General features: G+C 39.3%; 1 protein-coding gene across 2 annotated transcripts; it reads left to right on the top strand.

The window, feature by feature from the left end:
- The first annotated feature begins 99 nt into the window (after window positions 1-99).
- On the top strand, window positions 100-27,283 carry AK3 (adenylate kinase 3). Of its 2 annotated transcripts, none has more exons than XM_007182210.2 (5): window positions 100-414; window positions 13,202-13,321; window positions 14,306-14,478; window positions 15,123-15,241; window positions 24,309-27,283. In XM_007182210.2, the coding sequence occupies exons 1-5, from the start codon at window positions 264-266 to the stop codon at window positions 24,427-24,429; spliced, it is 684 nt and encodes a 227-aa protein (XP_007182272.2). In that variant the 5' UTR covers window positions 100-263; the 3' UTR covers window positions 24,430-27,283. The 2 variants fall into 2 exon arrangements, with proteins under 2 accessions (XP_007182272.2, XP_057403934.1); XM_057547951.1 differs by lacking the exon at window positions 100-414 and adding an exon at window positions 685-705.
- The last annotated feature ends 226 nt before the right edge of the window (window positions 27,284-27,509 follow it).

Genomic DNA, 27,509 nt, shown 5'->3' on the forward strand with positions numbered 1-27,509 from the left:
GGGCGCGGCTTGCGTGGGCCGGGCGGGGCCAGGCGCGGGGGAGGCGGGGGTTCCCGGGTCGCGAGGGGCGGGCGCGGCAGCCCGGCGGGGCGCGGGCGGGGCTGGCCGGGAGGCTGTCGTCTCACTTCCGGGAGCGCCTGGGCGCGGAGGTCGTCGCTTTCTCGCAGCGCTGTCAGCCGGCCGGCCCCGACCCGCGGAGCGGGTGGGCGCGCAGCCAGGCCGAAGCCCCACTGTCCGCGCGGCCCCGGCCTCCCTCGGCGGCCATGGGGGCGTCTGCGCTGCTAGTGCGCGCAGCTATCATGGGGGCGCCGGGCTCCGGCAAGGGCACTGTGTCCTCGCGCATCACCAAACACTTCGAGCTGAAGCACCTCTCCAGCGGGGACCTGCTCCGAGACAATATGCTTCGGGGCACAGGTGGGAGCCCGGGCGGGAGGGGTGGCTGTGCGCTGTCGCCCCGGTGGGGATTTGTGGGCGGAGGGACCGGGGCGCGGGAAGTGCGTCCCAGGAATGTGGGTCCAGGCGTGCGGGCGGAGCATCTCCCAATTGCCGCCGGGGGGGTGGGGGAGACCTCGGGCTGCTGAGCTACTGTTCCCTGAAACCTCTGGCCTCTGTGGATAGCTTCAGGTGGGTTATTGAAGGAAGGCACTAGGAAGTTAGGACACATTCGAAGTTCAAAGATTAAAGGAAACCACATGGCTTTGAGAGGTATGTCCAGCCCCAGTCGCAACTGCTCCTAAGGGTCCATGATCTGTGTGTGGCTTAGTCTCTGCCTGCCCTTGCGCTTGGAGAACTGTTAGAGCTCTCTTTCTTTTTCTTTTCTTTTTTGTTTTATAATTTTATTTATTTATTTTTGGCTCTGTTGGGTCTTCGTTGCTGCGCACAAGTTTTCTCTAGTTGTGGCGAGCGGGACTATTTGTGGCGGTGCTCGGGCTTCTCCTTGCAGTGGCTTCTCTTGTGGAGCATCGGCTCTAGGTGCGCGGGCTTCAGTAGTTGCAGTGTGTGGGCTCAGTAGTTGTGGCTCACGGGCTCTGGAGCGCAGGCTCAGTAGTTGTGGCGCACAGGCTTAGTTGCTCCACGGAATGTGGGATCTTCCCGGACCAGGGCTTGAACCCCTGTCCCCTGCATTGGCAGGCGGATTCTTAACCACTGCGCCACCAGGGAAGCCCAGCGCTTTCTTTTTTAACTTTTTGTTTGTTTTTTAAGCGCTATGGAATTTTCTGGTTTTGACCTTTCCCCCATAATCTGCAGGCCAAGTATTATTCACCCTCGTTGCTGTCACAAAATTGGCTTAGATCTTTAGACACGAAAGCTGTTCTTGTGCAGGGTTATCTGAAAGATTGTTTTGTTTCTCACGCCAAACAAATTCTTGCAACTCAGCACGAAATCTAGTCAACAAACTGTACACTTTACAATGGGTGGATTTTATCTTACGTAAATTATATCTTAAGAAAGCTGTTTTTCAAAAGTAACAGCAAGGTGAGTTTTTTTTTCTCTCAAAAGTGTTGACCTTTACTTTCCAAAACAAAGTCATTTTGAAACTCCTTTTAAAAATTAGAACTAACCCCTTGCACAAGGTAAAAAAGGATTGGAAACAGGATGGAAGTACATAATATTAAAAGTAAAACTCTCTCTCATTCCCTGCCTCAGTCTCATTCTTCAGAGGGGAGCAGTGTCATGTGCTTGCTTTTAGAAATCTGTATTTGTGTATAAGCACATACAGGGTATATGTATATCCCTTGTTTTAATGCAATATGTAATCCTACTAAATATGTGTTCTGCACCAGTGTGTTTTCACTATATCTAGGATATTTTTCCACACGAAAACACAGAAATCCATTTCATTATTTAACATTTGTATAGGTATCTATTTGCTGGATCTGCCATGGTTTATTTAACCGATCCCCTACTGATGGGTTATATAGGTTATTTCTAGGTGGGTTTTTTTTGTTTGTTTCAGAATACTGACATTCAAATGAAAAAACCGTTTTTAGCTTGTCTCGTGGCGTTCTTTGGTTTATCACCTAATCCGGTGAATTACTACTTTTATTTTTCTCTTCTAACATTGATCTTTAAAAAAATCATGAAGTATTAAACTTCAGAAGGTTAAACTGTTTGGCTCACTTCGTAGTGTTCTTGATGCAACATATTGCATTAGGTAACAATAAACAATCCCCAGTACTGCACCTGCTTGGGGCAAGATTATTCAAAGAGGGAAGGAGTAAAGAATACTTAAGCGATTCTCTGAAAAATAACTCAGCAGTGAGGCATAATTGCGTGTTAGGGAACACCTTCAGTGAAGAGTTAAAGATATGTTAACTTGGGAAAACACAAAACATTGAAAAAATTAAATTTAAAGCAAATTAAGTAAACTTTTATTTTAAATTAAGAAACAACCCTCTTTGTTTATCCTTAACATCCCATGACAAGCCTGCCATCCTCTTCCTGACTCCACAACATGAAAAGAGAGGCTAGAGGGAGGGAGGAGAGGATCACTTGGAAGGATGTGCAGCCTGCCTTAGCCGCCTGCTCTTTCTGGAGTCTCTACAGGCAATTCTTTAACAAAGAAAACAGAAGATGGAGTTGAGGGAGGTGTCATGAGATTGTTATTACAGATGTTCTGTATCTCAGGACTAAGAATATATTCTCAAAAAATATTTGTGAATGGATTGGATATTTCCCCCAGGATCAGAGCCAAAGGAGAGGTGTAACCTTTTATTTAAAAAATACTGCTTAATGTTTTTTGATACTAAGAGTAAAGTATATTTACTATAAAGTAAGAAAAACATGTCATGAGAGTATAAAAAAGAAAATTAAAGTCCTGTATAGTTCTACTACCCAGAGACAATTATAATTAACTCTTTGGTGCTTTTTCTTACATTCTCTTTTTCCTTTCTCCTTTTTCTTTTTGTTTCTTTTTTTTGTTTGTTTTTTTAAATGTATATTTATTTCTGTTATTTATTATTTTTGGCTGTGTCAGGTCTTAGTTGTGGCACGCGGGATCTTCGTTGAGGCATGCAGGATCTTTCGTTGCAGCACGGGCTCTTCCTTGTGGTGCACAGACTTCTGTCTAGTTGTGGCGTGCGGGTTTTCTCTTCTCTAGTTGAGGCGTGCAGGCTCTAGGGCACGCGAGCTCAGTAGTTGTGGTGTGCAGGCTTAGTTGCCCCGTGGCATGTGGTATCTTAGTTCCCTGACCAGGGATTGAACCCGTATCCCCTGCATTGGAAGGCAAATTTACCATTGGACCACCAGGGAAGTCCTTCTCATTTTTTCTCTGTTGCATTTGTATGTCTTTGCAGACTTGTTATAGTCTAAATGATTGCTTAGATACCTTTTTTCACACTTACGTGAGCATGTTCACACATCACTAAGCAGTCTTGTAATTTCATCAAGATTGCACAATTGTTAATTGAAACATTTTCCTATTATTATACACATATGTGGTTAACCATTCTTTGTTATAATGAATACTGTTATGACTATCCTTGTACACGAACATTTGGCAGCATCTCTGCTTATTTGCTTCAAATAAATTCCCTAGTGTTGAATTTCTATAAATACAGTACCATCAAATATGCTAAGGAAGGATGGTGCCAATTTACTTTCCAACCACCATTTCATGATGATGATGTATTATGTAACCCATGGCTGTATTTTATAGCTAAAGTTTAAAATCATCCCAGCAGATGCGATAAAGACACTGGAAATATGTGGGAACCTGTTGACTGTAGCAAACCTGGAGTAACTGTAGACCACCATTGAACACTGCAGTCAGGAAACTTGAGTCTGCCCCTTTGTCATTAGTCCAGCCCTCTCATTTAGAGATGAGGAAACCGAGTTCAGGAGAGGTTAAAGAACTTGCTCAATAATAAAAAGCAGTCACTGGGAGACAAAAGTGGACACCCAGATCTCCTTGTATGCCAATTAAATTACTCTCTCCATTATGCAGCATTTCCAAAATTGAGGTTCATGAGATAATTTTAGGTAGACAAAAAAATTTCTCAAAAATTTTTCTCAAAAATTAAATGCACCATGTACAATGCTTGGTGTCAGTCTATTTATCTCTTGTAAAAATAAAATACAGTGTGTGTGTGGGAAAAAAAAAAAATTAAATGCAAATAAAAAATCAATAAAATTTTTTATTTCAAAGTATATTTGAAAAATGATAACTAGCACACCAACCCTTTAATTTTGTGAACATTATAGCTTATTAAATTAAAAAGCTGGACTTCCCTGGTGGCCCAGTGGTTAAGAATCTGCCTGCCAATGCAGGGGACACAGGTTCTATATCCCTGGTCCGGGAAGATCCCACACACTGTGGAGCACCTAAGCCCGTGTGCCACAACTACTGAGCTTGCACTCTAGAGCCCGCGAGCCACAGCTACTGAGCCCATGTGATTCTACTACTGAAGCCCACGTGCCTAGAGCCTCTGCTCCGCAGCAAGAGAAGCCACCGCAATGAGAAGCCCGTGCACTGCAACAAAGAGTGGCCCCTACTTGCAGCAACTAGAGAAAGCCTGCGCACAGCAACGAAGACCCAACGCAGCCAATAAATAAATAAATAAGATCTTTTTTAAATTAAAAAGCTGAGTCACTTTAAAGAAAATTATATAGTAAATAATAGTTCAGCTATGGCAGAAATTGTAAGGTTGCCATGTGGTTGCCCAAAGTTTGAGAAACTGCACTGCAGCTTAGTGCTTCTCAAAGACATAATCCTGGACTAGATGGCTACCCCTTTTGAATCTCATTTGTTCTCATTTGTAAGTCGGGGAAGTTGAACTCAGTAGGTAATCCTCAAAGCCTCTGTCAGCTCCCAAGGTTCTGTATGTCTAACAAAACTTCTATTATGTACACACAGACAGCATAGATGTGCCCAATTAGAATGATACTGACAGAGCAAATTATTTTTGTAATGGCAAAAATTTTGATTTGTATTGAAAATAGGCAATACATTTACATGGTTTTGAATTCCAAAAAATTTAAAAGGACATTTAGTGAAAAGATCCTTTCAGAGCTATTTCATGCACATACAACCCACAGTTTACCTATTCTTCCCTCTGTTCTTTTTTTCTTTTTTACACAAGTGATAGTAAACTGTAAGTACAGTTTCCTACCTTTAACAATATTGCTTTCTGTGAGGATTGCTCCATTTCTTTTTTTCTACCAAGGTAAGTTAGGCCTTTCTAAAATTCCATGGCTAGAATCCAGGATAGGGACTGCCTGGTTAAGTGGTTAAGGATCTGCCTGCCAATGCAGGGGGCACGGGTTCAAGCCCTGGTCCAGGAAGATTCCACATGCCGTGGAGCAACTAAGCCTGTGCGCCGCAACTACTGAGCCTGCGCTCTAGAGCCCACGAGCCACAACTACTGAAGCCCACGAGCCTAGAGCCCTGCAGCAGGAGAAGCCACCGCAATGAGAAGCTCATGCACTGCAACAAAGAGTAGCCCCCGCTCGCCACAACTAGAGAAAGCCCACGCGCAGCAACAGAGACCCAACACAGCCAAAAATAAATAAATAAATAAATAAATATTTATTGGGGGAAAAAAAAGAATCTAGGATAATCCAGGCAGCTCATCTCTCCAGCTATCCATTCATTCATCCATCCATGGACTTGTCAAGCACCCAGTGTGTGCTGGGTACTGGAGATACAGAGACAAATATATTTCATTGCAGGTGCTCACAGTTGGAACATGGGCAGGCCGATGGCCATAAGTCTGCTCAGGCTGCCATAACAGAATAGCACAGACTGGGTAACTTAAACAATAGAAATTTATTTTCTCATAGTTCTGGAGGCTAGAAGTCCAAGATCAAAGTGACAGCAGGGTTGGTTTCTGGTGTAGCCTTTCTTCCTGGCTTGCAAATGGCCACCTTCTCACTGGGTCCTCATGTGATCTTTCCTCTTCCTCGTCTTGTAAGGACACCAGTCTTATTGAATTAAAGTCCCCCTTTATGACCTCATTTAACCTTAATTACCTCCTTAAAGGCCCCATCTCTAAATACAGCCACATTGGGGGTCAGGGCTTCAACATACGGATTTTAAGGGACACAATGCAGTCCATACCAACATGTAAACAGGTAGTTTCAGCAGTGTGATAAGTGCTCAAACAGAGATAAGTCTGTGACATTATGGAAGTCCAGAGGAGGAACTTTTGGTTGCCTCGGAGGTTGAGGGACACCACATCATGAAGGACCCTTTAAGATGTATCTTGAAAGATGAGTGAGAGCTTATCAGGCAACAGAGAGGAGAAAGAGGCTTGTGCAAAGGCTAGGAGGACCCAGAGTATGTGGAGCTCCTTGCTGGGGCCATGGTTTGAGGGTTGGGTAGAAATGGTGAGGAGGTAGGTGGGGGAGAGATAAGATGAGGCCAGACCCACTTGGACCTTTATACAGTTCTTGAGTTGAGATTCTATCCTGAAGCACAGTGGGAAGGGGAGGAATATAGACCTGGAATGGGAATTCTTTCTAGATGCTTCACTGAAGAGGAGTCAGATTGAGTGATGGTTGGAGGGAGGACCAGGGTCAAGGGATGTTTTGATTTTCAGTATAATTCTTGTGAACTATCCCATGCATGAAAGTATTATAATTTATTTGCTGGTTAGAAGAAGAATAAAATGAACACCCATTTACCCACCATCAGACAGAAAACCAGTACTTTTGGGGTCCCCATATGTGCCTACCCATCACATTTCCTTCCTGCCACCCCAGAGGTAACCACTATGTTGACTCAGTCTTTATTATTTGAGAAAGTTTTTTTTTTTTTAAGCCCGTGATTGGGTGTAAAGCTATCACTTGACTCATTCCTGTTGTTTTCCTAGTTTTATTTTGTTTTGTTTCAACATGTTTTTAAAGTAAAGTTTTATGTACGTTATAATATAACAATGCTAAAAGCACTTTTGTCAGGAACTAGATTAATTCTCTGTAGCCCTTTCTCTTGGCATATATAAAAGAGAACTGAATTTACAGGTTGGTCAGGCCCTCTTTTGTACTTCACAGCTGCTCAAACAATAAGTTGTTTCCAGTTAGTTCGGATATGAGGTGTGGTTGGTTTGAGTAGTCTTATAAGAATGACCAGATGTTAAAAGGAGATATAGAATTAAAAATGTTTTTTTGTGTAATACAAGCACCATCTCTCAGATTAATATTTCTGTGTTTTAGAATTTCTGATTATTATCCTTAAAATCAAAAGCTGGTTTTAACCCTTCCCATTCCCTTTTAACCTTCCTTTTCTGTTTTTATTTGTGAATAACTTTATAGAAAATCAGTTTATTTTGAATGATTTACTTTTAAACTAGCTTTTTGTGTTTTGTAGGTGTGGAAGCTCCCAAATTTGTTAATTTTTTTAAATAAAAAAGGAAATAGTTTTTTTAATGAGGAGTCTATTTAGATACAACATTAAATTATAGGCAATCAAGGGAATAAAAATTTACTAAATGTCCAAAGAATATGCTAGACAAAAGTCCTTGCGTAATTTTGAGAGTAAAAACTTGAAATGTAGGGCTTCCCTGGTGGCGCAGTGGTTGAGAATCTGCCTGCTAATGCAGGGGACACGGGTTCGAGCCCTGGTCTGGGAAGATCCCACATGCCGCGGAGCAACTGGGCCCGTGAGCCACAACTACTGAGCCTGCGCGTCTGGAGCCTGTGCTCCGCAATGAGAGGCCGCAATAGTGAGAGGCCCGCACACAGCGATGAAGAGTGGCCCCCGCTTGCCACAACTAGAGAAACGAAGACCCAACACAGCCAAAAATAAATAAAAATTAAAAAAAACAAAACAAAACACTACTGGACCTTCATTTAAAAAAAAAAAAACTTGAAATGTAATAAACAAACTGCTTAGACTATGACATAGAGAGTTGAATCATTTTTATTTTTCTTTTAAATGGAAGCATTACAGGCTTCAGATTTTAATAACTATTTGTGTTTAGTGATATAGAAAGTTGTTAGTGATATGAAAAAGATTATTAGACTATGCATGGGACTATCTACTCATAAAATATTTGGAGGTTTTTATGTTATCAGTTTTGATGATAATTATTCCTGAGTAGTGTTGGTTTTATGAGTGGCTTTTTTTTTTCTTTTGTTTTGCTTACCAGGTATTTTTCATCTTTAATTTTTTTATTTTTTATTTTGGCTGTGTTGGGTCTTCGTTGCTGTGTGCGGGCTTTCTCTAGTTGCGGCGAGTGGGGGCTACTCTTTGTTGCGGTGCGCAGGCTTCTCATTGCGGTGGCTTGTCCAGTTGCGGAGCATGGGCTCTAGGTGTGCGGGCTTCAGTAGTTGCAGCATGCAAGCTCAGTAGTTGTGGCATGCGGGCCCTAGAGCATGCAGACTTCAGTAGTTGTGGTGCGCGGGCTTAGTTGCTCCACAGCATGTGGGATCTTTCCGGGCCAGGGTTTGAACCTGTGTCCCCTGCACTGGCAGGCGGATTCTTAACCACTGCGCCACCAGGGAAGTCCTACTATTTTTTAAAAAACATCTTTATTGAGATATAATTCACATTACATAAAATTAACCCTCTTAAACTATGGATCAGTTTTTTTTTATTACATTCAAAGTTGTGTAACCATCACCACAATCAATTTTAAAACATTTTTATCACCCCAAAAAGACACCCTATTCCCATTAGCAGTCACTCTCCATTTTCCCCCAATGCTCCCAGCCCTGGACAACCACTGATCTTCCTTCTGTCTCTCTAGATTTGCCTACTCTGAACATTTCGTATAAATAGTGTGATGTAATACGTGGTTTTTTGTGTCTGGCTTTTTCCACTTAGCATGTTTTCAAAGTTCATACACTTTGGGACTTCCCTGGTGGTGCAGTGGTTAAGAATCCGCCTGCCAATGCAGGGGACACGGGTTCGAGCCCTGGTCCGGGAAGATCCCACATGCTGTGGAGAAACTAAGCCCATGTGCCACAACTACTGAGCCTGCGTGCCACAACTACTGAGCCCGCATGCCGCAACTACTGGAGCCCGCGTGCCTAGAGCCTGTGCTCCGCGACAAAGAGAAGCCACAGCAATGAGAAGCCCACGCACCGCAATGAAGAGTAGTCCCCGCCTGCCGCTACTGGAGAGAGCCTGCGCACAGCAACAAACACCCAACGCAGCCAAAAAAAAAAAAAGTTCATACACTTTGTAACATGTATCAGTACTTCACTTCTTTTTATGGCTAAACAATATAATTTTGTATGGATAGTCCACATTTTATTTACCCACTTGTCATTTGATGAAGATTTGGGTTGTTTTCGCTTTTTGGCTATTGTGAATAATGTTGCTGTGAACATTCACATATAAGTTTTTGTGTGAACTTATGTTTTTATTTCTCTTGGAAAAATATACCTGAGTTGAATTGCTGCATCATGTAGTAACTCTGTTTAAACCTTTGAAAAACTGCCACACTGTTTTCCAAATTGCCTATACCATTTATAATCCTACAGGCAATATATGAGTGTTTCAATTTCTCAACATTCTTGCCAACACTTATGTTTTTTTTTTGTTATGTCTTTTTGATTACAGCCATCCTAGTGAGTGTGAAGTGATATCTCATTGTGGTTTCCATTTGTTATTTCCCTAATGATTAATGATGTTGAGCATCTTTCCATGTGCTTATTGGCCATTCGTATATCTGTTTTTTTGTATTCAGATCCTTTGCCCATTTAAAAACATTGATTTCCTTTTTAAATGCTGAGTCGTAAGAATTCTTTAGATAGTCTAGATAAAAGTTCCTTATTAGATATATGATTTACAGGAATGTTCTCACATTCAGTGGATTGGATTTTCACTTTGGTGATGGTGTTCTTTGAAGCATAAAAGTTTTAAATTTTAATGAAGTCCAGTTAAGAGTTTTGTAGTTTTAGCTCTTACATTTAGGTCTGTGATATACATATTGAGTTAATTTTTTAATATGGTGTTAGGTAGAGGCCCATCTAACCTAACCTGTTCTTTTGTGTATGGATATTCAGTTGTCCCAGCACCACTTGTTGAGAAGACAATTTCTTCCCCCACTGAATTGGCTTGGTATCCTTGTTGAAAATCAATTGACCGTAAATGCGAGGGGTTATTTCTGGGCTCTCATTTCTGTTCCATGTGTTCACACAAGAAGTTATATATGTATATTCATAGCAACATTATGTCTATCCTTATGCCAGTACAAACAGTCTTTTGAAATCCGAAGTGTGTGTCCTCCAACTTGGTTCTTCTTTTTCAAGATTGTTTTCAGCTATTCTGGATACCTTGCATTTCCATATGAATTTTACAGTCATTTTGTCAGTTTCTACAAAGACACCAGCTGGGATTTTGATAGGATTGCATTGAATCTGTAGATCATTTTCAAGGAGTCTTGCCATCATAATATTAACTTTTCTAATCCACGAATATAAGCTATCTTTCCATTTAGTTAGGTCTTCTTTAATCTCTTTCAACAATGTTGTGGTTTTCAGATTACCGGTTTTGTGCTTTTATAAAAAAGTATATTGCTAAGTTTTTTATTCTTTTTGATACAATTGTAAATGGAATTTTCTTAATTTCATTTTCATATTGTTCATTTTTGTATACTTTTGATCTTGTACCTTGCAACTTTGCTGAACTCATTTATTAGTTCTAATAGTTTTTTAGTAGATTCCTTAGGATTTTCTGAATACAAGATCATGTCACCTGGAAATAGAGATAATTTTACTTCTTCCTTTCTGGATGCCTTTTATTCTTTTTCTGGACTCATTGCCCTGGCTACAGTCTCTGGTACAGTGTTGAAATGGCAAGAACAGATCATCTTTTCTTAAGGCTATTCTTATACTTAATATAAAATTAAGTACTTTATTAGTTAATCCCATCATCTCAATCCATTTGTTGCCATTAGTTGAGGGCTTGGCCTGAAGAGTGAGAGGGGAGGGGAGGGACCAATACTAGTTTTAGGGACTCAGCCCTGGAGAATTACGATTTTCCTCAGTACTGAGTTTGAGCTCTATGTCCCCCAGAGCAGTGGTCAAAACCCTGACAGCAGAGAGGTGCACACATATTAAGTATGTGGACCTTTCCGAGAGGGTATTTTAGAGAGTCCTGGGTCCTCTCAGAACCCAGGGCCTCTTCCAGATGCTGTTTATAAACCCAAGCAGTACACCTGTCAAATGGCAGCCAATTTCCATGTAGTTAATGTCCTTAGTTAGAAATCTGGTTTCATGAATTTGACAATTTAGGATATGTTCTGAAGTCAGTATGTCAATCCATACCAAGAATTATAAAAACAGTCATAAACTTTTTAAAAAAATTTTTATTGGAGTATGGTTGCTTCACAACGTTGTGTTAGTTTCTGCTATACAGTGAAGTGAATCAGTTACATACATACATATGTCCCCTCTTTTTTAGATTTCCTTCCCATTTAGGTCACCACAGAGCACTGAGTAGAGTTCCCTGTGCTATACAGTAGGTTCTCATTAGTTATCTATTTTATACATAGTATATATATGTCAATCCCAATCTCCCAATTCATCCCACCCCCTCCCCCCTTGGTATCCATGAAAACAGTCATAAACTTTGACTGTTTAATCTCTGAATCCTGGGAATTTATCCATCAGAAATAACTCAGAAGCCACCCCCCCAAAAAAAAGAAAGAAAAAAGAAAAAGAGTGTTAAGATCTTTAAAAGCAGAAGTGGTAGGGAAAAATCAAGACTAATTTTAAAATTTAAATGTCCAACAGTATATATTGCCATGATAGAGTATATATTTTTAAATTTTTTTTATAGAGGTTTTTTGTTTTGACCTAGACTTTTTTTTTGGCTGCGTTGGGTCTTCATTGCTGCGCGTGGGCTTTCTCTAGTTGTGGCGAACAGGGGCTACTCTTCGTTGCTGTGCTCGGGCTTCTCATTGTGGTGGCTTCTCTTGTTGCGGAGCACGGGCTCTAGGGCATGCAGGTTTCAGTAGTTGCGGCATGCGGGCTTCAGTAGTTGTGGCTCGCGGGCTCTAGTGCGCAGGCTCAGTAGTTGTGGCGCACGAGCTTAGTTGCTCCGCGGCATGTGGGATCTTCCTGGACCAGGGCTCGAACCCGTGTCCCCTGCATTGGCAGGCGGATTCTTAACCACTGTGCCACCAGCAAAGTCCGAAAGAGTATATTTTTATCAAACATAGATATATACTGATGGAGTATTAGTTACCAAAAATGACTAAATGACTATATAAAATCACTGAAAAGTATTTACAAAATGATGCTAAGTGAAAAAAGAACACAAGGGCTTCCCTGGTGGCGCAGTGCTTGAGAATCTGCCTGCTAATGCAGGGGACACGGGTTCGAGCCCTGGTCTGGGAAGATCCCACATGCCGCAGAGCAGCTAGGCCCGTGAGCCACAATTACTGAGCCTGCGCGTCTGGAGCCTGTGCTCCGCAACAAGAGAGGCCACGATAGTGAGAGGCCCGCGCACCGCGATGAAGAGTGACCCCCGCTTGCCACAACTAGAGAAAGCCCTCGCACAGAAACGAACCCAACACAGCCATAAATAAATAAATAAATAAAGATGGATCTAGTGTTGTAATTTAAAAAAAAAAAGAACACAAAACTATAAGTACACAGGTTTTTACAGTGGCATTAAAAATTCTGAATGTGTGTAAATAGTTTGGTAAAAGATGATGAGGAAATGAAAATACTGTTGTGTAAGAATGACATACAATTATAGGTAATATTTAAAAGTTGTTCATAAATTCTTTTCAGGTATTTTATTAATAAAAATGTAACATGATCACAGTGCTGATCTGGTCAAAAACTGAATTGTGACAGCAGCATCTCTTTTAGAGGATTAGAAAAATCTCTATAGTAACATGATTGCCAGCACTTAAACTGAGCCACTTAAAAATAATGACTATTTCAGTTTCTTATTTAAAAAGAAAATAATTTCCATTAGTATATATATTTTTTCCCATAGAAAATTTAGAAAAACACAGAAAGTGAAAATATGTTAAAAAAAAAAAGATAACAATTCTATCACAGAGATGACTACTGCTAACATATTGGTTTATAGCTTTCCATAATTTTTATGTAATGGAGATTTTGAAATAGGCTTAGATTATTTTGTAATCTCTGTTTTTATCACAAAAGTTGATGATGCACATTTTCAAATGAGTGTGTTATCCAGGGGGCTTCTTTAGGTAACCAGTTTCCTAGAGGCCTAGAATGGGGTAGAATAGATACACTTGCTGACTTGCCTTTTTTCCCGCCTCTGCTATAGAAATTGGTGTGTTAGCCAAGACTTTCATTGACCAAGGGAAGCTCATCCCAGATGATGTCATGACTCGGTTGGTCCTTCATGAGCTGAAAAATCTCACCCAATATAGCTGGCTATTGGATGGTAAGTGGAATATTGAGAATATTTCAGCTGCCCAAAAGGATGCGTGAAGACAGGAGAGTGAGGATTTCATGCTCTACAGACATGGATGGTGGGCAGGGGGCCTGAGTGCTGCCACTCCCCACCCTGGGGCCTTGGGGGCCAGTCATCTTCTCTGGCCTGCTTCTTTTTTTAAGTGCAAAGAGGGAAGTGGACTGCATGATTTCTAAGCTCCTTCAGATATGACTTTTTGTTCCTTCCCCGCTTTTTGAGAATATTTAGGATAAGGGAGGATCACAAAAGGAAGAAGGAAGGCTGGAGAGTAACTTACAATCAGCTGTAAACATTCCCCAGCCAGAGGTGTGGCGGGATCCTTGAGGATATGTTGATTTTTAGTTTCTAGAGAGAGGTGTTTATTATAAGGAATTCGCTTACACAGTTGTGGAGGTGGACGAGTCCTAAGATCTTCAAAGCGAGTCAGGAACCTGGAGACCCAGGAGAGCCAGTGGTGTGATGGTGTAGTTCCAGTCTGAAGGCAGATGAGACCCAGGAAGAGGTGATGTTTGAGTTTGAGTTCAAAGGCAGGAAAAAGCCGTGTCCCAATTGCAAGGCAGTCAGGCAGGAGGAATTCCCCTTTATCTTCTGGGGAGGCCAGCAACTTTATTCTATCCAGGCCTACCCACATTAGGGATAACAATCTGCTTTACTCAGTCAACTGATTTAAGTGTTAATCTCACCCCAAAAGACACCCTCACAGACACACCCAAAATACTGTTTGACCAAATATCTGAGCAACCTGTGGTCTGGACAAGTTGACACATAAAATTAACTATCATGGTTGCCCTACAACTACAACAAGGTTGTCATCAGCCTTCCTGGTGTTATTGCTTTTGTTCAGATTGCTCAATATTAACTCATTTTCTTCCTTCTCCCCTTTCTCCCCATGGCTCTTTCTTCCTTTGTTCATTTTTTTTTTTCCTTTGTTCATTTTTAATTTACTTTGTAAAGGTTTTCCAAGGACACTTCCACAGGCAGAAGCCCTGGATAGAGCTTATCAGATAGACACAGTGATGAATCTGAACGTGCCCTTTGAGGTCATCAAGCAACGCCTCACCGCTCGCTGGATCCATCCAGGCAGCGGCCGTGTCTACAACATCGAATTCAACCCTCCCAAAACCATGGTGAGTATTTAGGGGGGAACTGACTTGGCCTTCCGCGTAGCAAACTGTCTCCAGTCCTCTTGCACTCACAGATGACCTTGGATACCCTTGGATGACCAGAATTCCTGAGGGCATGTTCTCAGGTTACTTGCTGTAGTCAGCTGGTCTAGTCCAGTCAGCTTGGTAGTAAAGGCATCCCCAGGAGCAACGGGGGTTTGTTATTCCTTCAAAAGCATGTATTGATTTCCTACTCTGTGCCAGGGAGTGTGTTAGAAATTGGGGCAGTAGGGATTAATGACACCTTGGGTTATTTAGGGCTTGCAGTTGAGATTCCCAGTCTGTAGCTGAATCTTTTCGGATATATATGTTTTTAATATAATATATATAATAATATATTACATAAATATAGTATATAATATAAAATTATCTAGAGGCTGCTTAGAAAACTTTTTGCTCTAAAGAGGTGATTGACACTGTGGAAATGATCGTGGGGTCTCATGACTCTGTGTTGCAATGACCTGGATTTGGATTTGATTCCATTTATTTAAAAACACATTATTGTTTGGTGCTTGCATAGATGTCTGTTTAAAAATCAGTTAGCTACCTATAAAAATATCCTTCAAAAATATGATATTTGATGCCAGCATCTTCTAACTCCCATTTAGGGCATTGATGATCTGACTGGGGAGCCTCTCGTTCAGCGTGAGGATGATAGACCAGAGACGGTTGTCAAGAGACTGAAGGCTTACGAGGCCCAGACAGAGCCCGTCCTGGAATACTACCGGTGAGTTGGTCACTTTTCACAACTTCTCTTGTATGATGAATCACTAAATCATTTTCTGATTGTCCATGCTTTATAGCCAAAATGCTAAAATACCAGAAGATCCAATTCAAATTGGTTTAAATAATAAAGGAAATTTATTTGCTTGTGTAACAGAGAAATCCAGAAGGTAGTTTGGGCTTCATTTGCCCCTAGGTTTGATGAGAATTTTGCTCTTCTCTCTGTTTTGTATTGGCTCTGTCTTTAGGCTTCCTGCATAGTTATACATGGTTGCCAGGAACAGCCACAGCATTCTCTTTATGAAAGGCTGAGGGGTCACCTTTCCCCCAGTGAACAAAAGCCTTAGATTGAACCAACTTGAACAGCCACTGTGGTCAGGGAATGCTTTGTATTCTAGGCCTAGGTTACTGCCCATTCCTGAACCAGTCACTGGGATGGGAGAGATTGCACTCATTGGTCCACACCCAGAGCAGGGAGTGAGTCAGTCTCACCCAAACTCTGTTGTCTAGTGGAGGGAGGGCTGGAATGAATGCCGGGGAGGCAAACCTAATGGTGCCCACTCCCTGTGACAATAGAGGACACTACAGCACAGAAGACTCTCAAAGGACATAATCCTCAGGTCATTTATTTGCCAAACAGTCTTTAGAAGTTTATATTCGAACATAGTTTTGTTAACTCTTAAGGGAATTCATATCCCACCACAAATATGGGAACTCTACTGGATTAATAATTGACTCAGGCTAAGAAACAATTCCGTTTCTTTACTCAGCCTTCCCCTCTCCTAACAGAGGATTGGTTACATTCACTTTCCTTTCATTCATTCACTTACTGAAAAATGACTCAGCATTAGGACAGGACAGTGCTGTGGTTAGAGAGCACAGACTGTGGAGCCAGAGTGCCTAAGTTCAAATCCCAGCTCACCATTTATTAACTTGACCTTAACCTCTTGCTTAACCTCTGTTTTCTCCACTGTAAAAGGGGGATGAGACTAGAGGGTTGAAAGATGGAGTTAATATGTGTAACTCTTAGAATTGTGTCTGACACACATTAAGCACCACATGATTATTAGCTATTATTATTGTTGTTGTAATGGGGTAACTATGCAGTGAATTCTGAAGCAGTAGTCTCCAAATTATTTTAATAGTTATTTCTGGATGGTGAAATTACAAGGGAGTAGCTGTTACTATAATTTTGTGATTGATTATATAAAGAGCCTGGCTCTGCAGATTACCAGCTGTGTGGCCCTGGGCAAGGTGTTTCAACTTCTGTGCCACAAATTCTTCATTTGTAAAATCAAAGCGGTATTAAATAGTACACACTTTATAGGGTTGTTAAGGGAGTGAAGTGAGAGAGCCCCTGTAAAGACTTACAGCAGTCCTGGCACTTTAACACTTTTAACTTTTACCACTCAGTGGTAACGATTATAATTTACTCGGTTGACACTATGCTAGCTAGGCCCCTGGTCCACACATAATTAGACCCAGTCCCTGCCAGCCCCAAAGAAACTCACCTTCTTTATGAGGCAAAGTGCTAGGTAAACAATATTCATCATACAATGTGATACGTGCTTATGTGAATCAGAGACCTAATTCACCCTAGCTTAAGCAAAAGGGAAATTTATTGGTCATGTAACTAAAGAGTCCAAAGGTAGATGGTTTGGGTCCAGGTGTTCAAACAGTGTCATCAGGCCTCAGTCACTCCATTTCCTTGTGTTGGCTTCAATCTCAGGTGGGCTCTCCCTGTGTGAGCCCCTCAACATTCCAGCTCACCTCCTACCAGTTTATCTACCCCAGCAGAAAAGAGAGCCTCTTTGCCTGCAAAAGTCCTGGAGTTGGCACTAACGAGCTCTGATCATGTCCACCCTTGAGTCTGGGAAGTAGGGACAGTACCATCTGAATCTCACGGACTGAGTTTGGTGAAAAGGTTGTTTCTCTAAAAGATGTTTGTTATTCATTCAAAAGTAACCAGAAGAAGGGAGAACACATTGTTGCTGAGCAGATAACAACACTGTGAGGCTATTAACAGAGGTAATAACAGAATGCAGTGGAAATACAGTGGCTGTAGGGATTAGTTCTGTAAAATGTGGAAAGGGAATTTGGGGAAGACTGTAGAGATGAAGTGTATGGCCCGGGTCCCTATCTCAGGAGGTACCCTAGTCTTTCTCGGCTTCTGGCTTTTGCTACCTCTTGCCATCAATCAAAGCATTTCCGTCTAAGCTCCTGCACAAAGAACTAGGACTAGACTTAACCAACAATTAAAAGTGGTATTTGCAGCAACCTTAGTGAGAGTCTGCATTGTTATTTTAAAATACCGACAGTTGTACTGTTGCTCTTAAAACTCTTCTCAGCTGTGGGACATCTGATAGTGTAATTAAGTCTGTGTTTACAAGCAACATGATGCTCTTACTTTTAGAGGACCAATAGCTGAAGCTGGCTCCATTTTATTACGTAGAAATTAAGGTGACACATGTTCGTCCAAGGTGCACAGCTTTAGGACTGAATAGGTGCCTATAGTTGTTCCTTCAGTAATTAACCCACTTCTGACATTGGCTTGACTTTAAGGTGGCTCTTCAAGAGGCTTACAACAGTTAAGAAGCTTGTTCTCTTGAAAGCTTTACAAGATGTCTGTGAATTTAGAAGCAGGAGGGCTTTAGCAGATGTTTCTTACCAAGAAAACAGTGGGAATTATTTAACTTAGTCTTAACTGGCAAATCTTATGAGGTATCCAGAAAGGAATGCTTTTGTTCCCAGTGAAACATCTTAAAATCTAGTGAAAAGGTTGCAGAAGTATGACAGATCCTGGTTTCAGAAAGTAATAAACCAGAGTTCTTCATTTGCTCTTCTGCAGCCTTTAAGCCGGTGTGTATACGAGTAGCTGGAGGAGGAGGATAAATAAGAGGAATGCCAGAATCTCTGGCAGGAATCTGTCTGTTTTGAAAAGCAACCCCTGGATTCTGATACTTCTCACCATTGAACCCCCAGGAAACTGGAGTGAATAGACTTTGGCTGCTGGCCTGGTAACAAGCCAGACAAATCTGCCTGGGGAAAAATGGAGAAACCCAATAGGAAACACAATAAAAACAACGTTTTAAAATTCCCTTTTCCCTAAAATGCAGAAGGAGAGCATAGAGAAAAAATAAACCAAGTGAAAGAAGGAAGGATAATCAAGTATTAGAAAGCTGTCTTGCAAAGGGGTAAGTAGACAAAGAAAGCCAGGGATGTTCTGGTGTTTGGCAGGACCTGTGTTTGGAAACCTACTACCGTTTTGGTGATTTGGGTTATTGCTTTACATCCCTAACACATAGTTTTATCAGTAAAATAAGGAAACTTGAGCTCTAAAGAGGATTAAATGAATTATTAGCACTTAGCACATGCTCAAAAAATGATAGGTGCATCTTCAAAGTGACCATTTGTATTAGCCAGAGGGCACAACTGAAACCAAAATCTAGGTTTTCCAACACCCAGCCAAGTGCCTTTCTCTCTTGATCACACAGACCTATACTTACTGACACCCTTAAATCTACACTATCATCTTTTAAGAAGCATTTTGAAAAGCTCATTAGGAAAACTCAGACCTGTGGGGTTTTTTTCTTTCATTTTTTAAAAATTGAAGTATAATTGACTTACAATATTATATTAGTTTCAGATGTACAACATAGTGATTCAATATTTTTTTATTAGAAAATGATCACAATAAGTCTAGTTACTGTCACCATACAGTTATTACAATATTATTGACTATGTTCCCTATGAGGTATATTACATCCCCATGACATTTATTTTATAACCAGAAGTTTCTACCTCTTAATATCCCACACCTATTTCCCTTATTCCCCTGTATCCCTCCCCTCTGGCAACCAGCAATTTATTCTCTGTATCTGAGTCTGTTTTTGTTTTGTTATGTTTGTTCATTTGTTTTGTTTTATAGATTCCACAAGTGAAATCATACAGTATTTATATTTCTCTGACTTACTTCACTTAGCTTAATACTCTCTAGGTGCATCTATGTTTTTGCAAATGGCAAGATTTCATTCTTTTTTTATGGCTGAATAATATTCCATTTTATATACATACTACATCTTCTTTATGCAATTCGTCTGACACTTAGGTTGTTTCCATATCTTGGGTATTATAAATAATGCTACAATGAACATGGAGGTGCATATTGCTTTTTGAGTTAGTGTTTTTGTTTTCTTTGGATAAATGCCCAAAAGTAGAATTACTGGGTCATATTGTAGTTCTATTTTTAATTTTTTGAGGAACCTCCATACTGTTTTTCATAGTGGCTGCACCAATTTCCATTTCCGCCAACAGTGCATGATGGTTCCCTTTTATCCACATCCTCACCAACACTTGTTATTTGTTGTTTTTTGATAAAAGCCATTTTGATAGGTGCGAGGTGATATCTCATTTTGCTTTTGATTTGCATTTCCCTGATGATTAGTGATGGTGAACATCTTTTCATGTGTCTGTTGGCCATCTGTATGTCTTCTTTGGAAAAATGTCTGTTCAGGTCCTCTGCCCATTTTTTAATCAGATTGTTTATTTTTTTGATGTTGAGTTGTATAAGTTCTTTGTATATTTTGGATATTAACCCCTTATCAGATAAATCATTTCCAAATATCTTCTCCCATTCAGTAGGTTGCCTTTTCGTTTTGTCGATAGTTTCCCTGGCTGTGCAAAACCTTTTTAGTTTGATGTAGCCCCATTTGTTTATTTTTGCTTTTGCTTCCCTTGCCTGAGGAGACAGATCCAAAAAAATATATTGCTAAAACTGATTTCAAAGAGCATACTCTCTCTGTTTTCTTCTAGGAGTTTTGTGGCTTCAGGTCTTACATTTAAATCTTTAATCCTTCTTGATTTTGTGTAAATGGTGTGAGAGAGTAATGCAGTTTGATTCTTTTCCATGTAGCTGTCCATCTTTTCCAACACCATTTACTGAAGAGGCTGTCTTCTCCCCATTGTATATTCTTGCCTCCTTTGTCATAGATTAATTGACCATACAAGTGCAGGTTTATTTCTGGGCAGCTTATTCAGTGCCATTGATTTATGTATATGGTTTTGTGCTAGTATCATACTGTTTTGATTACTGTAGTTTTGTATTGTAGTCTGAAGTCAGGGAGACTGATACCTTCAGCTCTGTTCTTCCTCAAGGTTATTTCAGCTATTTGGGGTCTTTTGTGTATCCATGCAAATTTTAGAATTATTTGTTCTAGTGCTATGAAAAATGCCATTGGTATTTTGATAGGGATTACACTGAATCTGTATATTGCCTTGCATAGTATGGTCATTTTAACAATATTGTTCCAATCCATGAACATGGTATGTCTTTCTATTGTTTTGTGTCTTCTTCAGTGCCTTATAGTTTTCTGAGTACAGCTCTTTTACCTCCTTGGTTAGATTTATTCCCAGGGTTTTGTTTTTGTTTTTGTTTTAGTGCAATTGTTAGTGGGATTGTTTTCTTAATTTCTCTTGTAGTTTATTAGTGTATAAAAATGCAACAGAATTCTATAAAAAGAGGGAGAGGACTCAAATCAATAAAATTAGAAATGAAAAAGGAGAAGTTACAACAGACACCACAGAAATACAGAGCATCCTAAGAGACTACTACAAGCAACTCTATGCCAATAAAATGGACAACCTGGAAGAAATGGACAAGTTCTTAGAAAGGTATAACTTTTCAAGACTGAACCAGGAAGAAATAGAAAATATGAACAGACTAATCACAAGTAATGAAATTGAAACTGTGATTAAAAATCTTCCAACAAACAGAAGTCCAGGACCAGATGGCTTCACAGGTGAATTCTATCAAACATTTAGAGAAGAGCTAACACCCATCCTTCTCAAACTCTTCCAAAAAATTGCAGAGGAAGGAACACTCCCAAACTCATTCTATGAGGCCGCCATCACCCTGATACCAAAACCAGACAAAGATACTACAAAAAAAAGAAAATTACAGACCAATATCACTGATGAATATAGAGGCAAAAATCCTCAACAAAATACTAGGAAACAGAATCCAACAACACATTAAAAGGATCATACACCATGATCAAGTGGGATTTATCCCAGGGATGCAAGGATTCTTCAATATACAGAAATCAATCAATGTGATACACCATATTAACAAATTGAAGAATAAAAACCATATGATCATCTCAATAGATGCAGAAAAAGCTTTTGACAAAATTCAACACTCATTTATGATAAAAACTCTCCAGAAAGTGGGAATAGAGGAAACCTACCTCAACATAATAAAGGCCATATATGACAAACCTGCAGCAAACATCATTCTCAATGGTGAAAAACTGGAAGCATTTCCACTAAGATCAGGAAGAAGACAAGGATGTCCACTCTCACCACTATTATTCAACATAGTTTTGGAAGTCCTAGCCACGGCAATCAGAGAAGAAAAAGAAATAAAAGGAATACAAATTGGAAAAGAAGAAGTAAAACTATCACTGTTTGCAGATGACATGATACTATACATAGAGAATCCTAAAGATGCCACCAGAAAACTACCAGAGCTAATCAATGAATTTGGTAAAGTTGCAGGATACAAAATTAATGCACAGAAATATCTTGCATTCCTATACACTAACAACGAAAAATCAGAAAGAGAAATTAAGGTAACAATCCCATTCACCATTGCAACAAAAAGAATAAAATACCTAGGAATAAACCTACCTAAGGAGGTAAAAGACCTGTACTCAGAAAACTATAAGACACTGATGAAAGAAATCAAAGATGACACAAACAGATGGAGAGATATACCATGTTCTTGGATTGGAAGAATCAATATTGTGAAAATGACCATACTATCTGAAGCAATCTACAGATTCAATGCAATCCCTATCAAATTACCAGTGGCATTTTTTACAGAACTAGAACAAAAAATCTTAAAATTTGTATGGAGACACAAAAGATCCTGAATAGCCAAAGCAGTCTTGAGGGAAAAAAAACGGAGCTGGAGGAATCAGACTCCCTGACTTCAGACTATACTACAAAGCTACAGTAATCAAGACAATATGGTACTGGCACAAAAACAGAAACATAGATCAATGGAACAAGATAGAAAGCCCAGAGAAAAATGCACGCACCTATGGTCAACTAATCTATGACAAAGGAGGCAAAGATATACAATGGAGAAAAGACAGTCTCTTCAATAATTGGTGCTGGGAAAACTGGACAGCTACATATAAAAGAATGAAATTAGAACACTCCCTAACGCCATACACAAAAATGAACTCAAAATGGATTAGGGACCTAAATGTAAGACCGGACACTATAAAACTCTTACAGGAAAACATAGGAAGAACACTCTTTGACATAAATCACAGCAAGATCTTTTTTAATTCACCTCCGAGAGTAATGGAAATAAAAACAAAAATAAACAAATGGGACCTAATGAAACTTAAAAGCTTTTGCAAAGCAAAGGAAACTACAAACAAGACAAAAAGACAACCCTCAGAATGGGAGAAAATATTTGCAAACGAATCAACGGACAAAGGATTAATCTCCAAAATATATAAACAGCTCATGCAGCTCAATAAAAAAAACAAACAACCCAGTCAAAAAATGGGCAGAGACCTAAATAGACATTTCTCCAAAGAAGAGATACAGATAGCCAAGAAGCACATGAAAAGCTGCTCAACATCACTAATTATTAGAGAAATGCAAATCTAAACTACAGTGAGGTATCACCTCACACCAGTTAGAATGGGCATCATCAGAAAATCTACAAACAACAAATGCTGGAGAGGGTGTGGAGAAAAGGGAACCCTCTTGCACTGTTGTTGGTAATAATGTAAATTGATACAGCCACTATGGAGAACAGTATGGAGGTTCCTTAAAAAACTAAAAACAGAATTACCATATGGCCCAGCAATCCCACTACTGGGCATATACCCAGAGAAAACCGTAATTCAAAAAGACACATGCACCCGAATGTTCATTGCAGCACTATTTACAATAGCCAGGTCATGGAAGCAACCTAAATGCCCATCAACAGACGAATGGATAAAGAAGTAGTGGTACATATATACAATGGAATATTACTCAGCCATTAAAAGGAATGAAATTGGGTCATTTGTAGAGACGTGGATGGATCTAGAGACTGTCATACAGAGTGAAGTAAGTCAGAAAGAGAAAAACAAATATCGTATATTAACGCATATATGTGGAACCTAGAAAAATGGTACAGATGAACCGGTTTGCAGGGCAGAAATAGAGACACAGATGTAGAGAACAAACGTATGGACACCAAGGGGGGAAAGTGGTGGGGGTGGTGGTGGTGGTGGGATGAATTGGGAGATTGGGATTGACATGTATACACTAATATGTATAAAATAGATAACTAATAAGAACCTGCTGTATAAAAAAAATAAAATTTAAATATTCAAAAGAACACAACAATTCTATATATTAATTTTGTATCCTACAACTTTACTGAATTCATTTATTAGCTCTAACAGTTTTTTGGTGGTATCTTTAGGATTTTCTATATATAGAATCACATCATCTGCAAAATGACAGTTTTAGTTCTTCCTTTCCAATTTGGATTCCTTTCCCCCCCACCCTTGTTTGATTGCTGTGGCTAGGACTTCCAATACTATGTTAAATAAAAGTGGTGAGAGTGGGCATCCTTGTCTTGTTTCTGATCTTAGAGGAAATGCTTTCAGCTTTTCACCATTGAGTATGATGTTGGCTGTAGGTTTGTCATATTTGGCCTTAATTACATTGAGGTATGTTCCCTCCATACCCACTTTGTTGAGAGTTTTTATCATAAATGGATGTTTAATTTTGTCCAAAGCTATTCTGTATCTATTGAGACAATCGTGTGATTTTTATTCTTCAATTTGTTAATGTGGTGTATCACATTGATTTGTAGGTATTGAACCAACCTTGCATCCCTGGGATAAATCCCACTTCATCATGGCATACGATCCTTACTGTTGAATTTGGTTTGTTAATATTTTGTTGAGGATTTTTGCATCTGTGTTCATCAGTGATATTGGTGTTTTTCTTTTTGTATGGTGTCAGACCTTTTTTTGTTTGTTTTTCATCCTTAGGAAAAAAGGGGTGTTGGAAACATTCTCCGGAACAGAAACCAACAAGATCTGGCCATATGTATATGCTTTCCTACAAACAAAAGTTCCACAAATAAACCAGAAATCATCAGATACTCCTTGAGGAAAAGTGCGTGTAACTAGTAAGATGAGCAGAAGTTCCTTGTCTGTGCATTTAGAAGTTCATTGTCCTAAGACTCTGGCATGTATAAATTCTTTGAAAATTGTGTGTTTTATTTCTGCTGATTTTATTCTGGAAATTAAGGATGTGCCAATGAGTCAGATGTGAAGATTCATCTTTTGAAATGTCTGTTGTGTTTTATCCAATTATCTTCTATGGATGCACAATTAAAAAACATCAGAGATGTCTAACTAAACTTTTGAAAATTACTGACCATAATTAAAAGAGCAGTTGGTAATAATCTAAGTTTTGTTCAGAAGAGAAGTGGTTGATAAAGTTTCCTTATTTTTCTTGAAAAGTAAAAAAAGAAAAAAAATCCATGTCATTTGTGCAAAGTGTCTTATCAGAGGCTTTTGTGTAGACTGATGCTAAAAAAGAGATCTCTAGCACTGTGGTACACAGTTTTGTGGGACACTGTGTCTACAGAATTCCAGAAAAAAAGCAATGGGATTTACAGATTAGTTGCAGAATGCAAATTCACTGCTGCCTTTTATTGACCTAAAACAAATGGACTGCCAGATATTTCTCCAGCAACATGGGTTTATTCGAGATCAGCAGATAATTGCAATTTGGGGTCTGCAACCATGGTGAGCCATGTGCAAGTCCTCCTCACAGCAAGGGAAGGAGAACGCTTTTATAGAGGGAAAAGGAAGTTGGGAGGGCTATAGTAAACAAAGAGTCCGTGGCTTTTCATTGGCTGAGTCCTTGCCAGGAAACGAGAGTCTGTCTTCTTCTGTTGGGCTCTACTATCTTCACAAGTCATGAGAGCTCCCCCTTCTGGTCTCCTGACTCTAATTGAGGTGTCTGTTTACACTAGCAAACTTACAGTAGCCATATATGCTATATTTTGTTGTTAAACATACTTTCAGTTTACTCCAGATTTTCAATTTGCTATAAAAAATGTATCAATTAGCATATAGGACAATATATTTTTCTATGACTTATTTTCTTTTGAAAATAGTTGTGTACTGAGGGATATGATTTGTTAGAAATTGACATCATAAGTTCTTGCAAAAGCACCAAAGTTGAATTTTCAATAGAATATGTAATTAAACTCTTATGTTTTCAGGTGTTACTCAGGTTAAGAAATGTGTGCTTTAGGATCTACTTGCCAGTTTCTCTTTTTGATCCAAATGTATGATCTGCCTTGATGAGTAACAAATTAAAGAGAAAGAAAGAAAGAGAAAGCAAGAGAGACAGAAAGAAAGAAAAAAGCATAAGAGAAAACCCATGGCACTACGTAAAATAAGCATACTTTTTCATTAGGAAATCGATCATGTTTGCCTGGGGAAAATTCCCTTGACATAAATAACAATCATAATTAGTAAAGGTGTAGCAATTAAAAGGATTTACATGACATGTTAAAAAAAACAGGAAACTGATTGATTTTGCTTGGAAGAGTTCTTTATTCCTAATCAAAGAAGTTGACACCTGCTAGTGTTAACTGCTATCCTACCTTAATGGCGAAGAATTCTGCCGGTGAATGTAATCTGAGCAGCCATTTTAAAATGAAAAAGATTTGATTCCTTAGTGGGGCAACGGGATGCGTGCTTATACAGTGGCCTGGTAGGAAGAGCAGGGCAATGAGAGGTGAAGGAGAAATCCGACAATATCTTCAGTTTCTTACTTGGTGCTAGATGAAATGAAACAAGTCATCGTATAAGCAATTATTAACTGCCTTTGAAAATTTGGCCCATTTTATTCTAGGCACTGAAAATACAAATGCCAGCAAGCGATTCTTACATATCTTGTGGGGAAAAAAACTTAACTTTTCTTAGATTTTTAAAAATTCAATATTGATCTTTCAAAAATGTACCAAGGCTTTAAAAAAGTATTATGGTAAACATTTCATCCTTCACAAAACTTCCTTTAATGCCTTATTTGAATGTTAATATTATGTGCATTCTAAAAATGTTGGGAACTACTAAACTTACGAATTATCAACATACATTAATATCAGTGAATTAGAATTAAATGAAAATTTAGAACTGTGGATATTGTCTTTGGTAATTCACAGGGCCCACTCTATCTCACCTTCCCTTCTGCTGCCCTGATGTCTCATTTGCTTCTGAATTAGTGTCTGCTTTCTAAATAATCATTGTCTTAAAACAGTACTGTTTTAGGTACATAGGCTGGTTTCATTTTACACTTTATCTCCTGCCATAGTACTGCAGCCATACTGGCCTTCTTGACACCTTCAGGAGATTTGGAAATCAAAAAGAGGGATAGAAGAACATAGCTATGAAAATTAAGACCCTTCTTCCTGTGATCATTCCCTCCCCACTCCCAAAACAACCCAAAGTTTTGCACATACATCCATTACTTTGGGAAACGCCTGCACTATTACAAAAAGAATTTTTCTGCTGTAACTATCATTATGATTTATGTGTCACATGAAAATATGTCTGGAGTTGAATGCCATGGCCAGAAGCTACTATGCCTTAGTTAAAAGCTAATAAGACTTCAACCCATTACCTTATTTTCTAGAGTACCACAAGTTATTTTGGTGCACCTTTCATAAGCAGAATGTGCTGTGGGAAATGCAAAGTGGCAGTTAGTACCATCCAGAAATCTTATTTAATTCCATTTGAAATAGTTCAGATTTCTAAACCCTACCCCACAGCTGCTTCCCCTCCAGCTATTTACAATGGTATTTGAGCAAATTATTTTGGACATTCATACTTTGTGACAAAAGTTACCTATGTTAACAACAAATCATGGTAATTACAGACCTCAGATTATATTAAATTGCTGTAATACTGTAACCAACAGCAATAAATTTGTATTTTAAAACATGTTTATAAGTTGTCTTTTCATTAACAGAAGAAAATATTCCAAGACACTGGTAAACTGCAGAAATAGCCTTCCTATCTTTCCAATTCAAGATTCTGATTTTAGAAGTTATAGTTTAAAATATTTTTTTATTTTTATTTTTTTAAATGGGATTTATTTATTTATTTATTTATGGCTGTGTTGGGTCTTCATTTCTGTGCGAAGGCTTTCTCTAGTTGCGGCAAGCGGGA

This window comes from Balaenoptera acutorostrata, chromosome 6 (assembly GCF_949987535.1).
Source record: "Balaenoptera acutorostrata chromosome 6, mBalAcu1.1, whole genome shotgun sequence".
NCBI classification, from domain to species: domain Eukaryota; kingdom Metazoa; phylum Chordata; class Mammalia; order Artiodactyla; family Balaenopteridae; genus Balaenoptera; species Balaenoptera acutorostrata.

Coding starts and splice junctions, on each gene's coding strand:
- AK3 (XM_007182210.2), top strand. CDS start 264: ATGGGGGCGTCTGCGCTGCTAGTGCGCGCAGCTATCATGGGGGCGCCG. Junction 13,322..14,305: donor ATATAGCTGGCTATTGGATG/GTAAGTGGAATA, acceptor TACTTTGTAAAG/GTTTTCCAAGGACACTTCCA. Junction 15,242..24,308: donor CCCGTCCTGGAATACTACCG/GTGAGTTGGTCA, acceptor TTTCATCCTTAG/GAAAAAAGGGGTGTTGGAAA.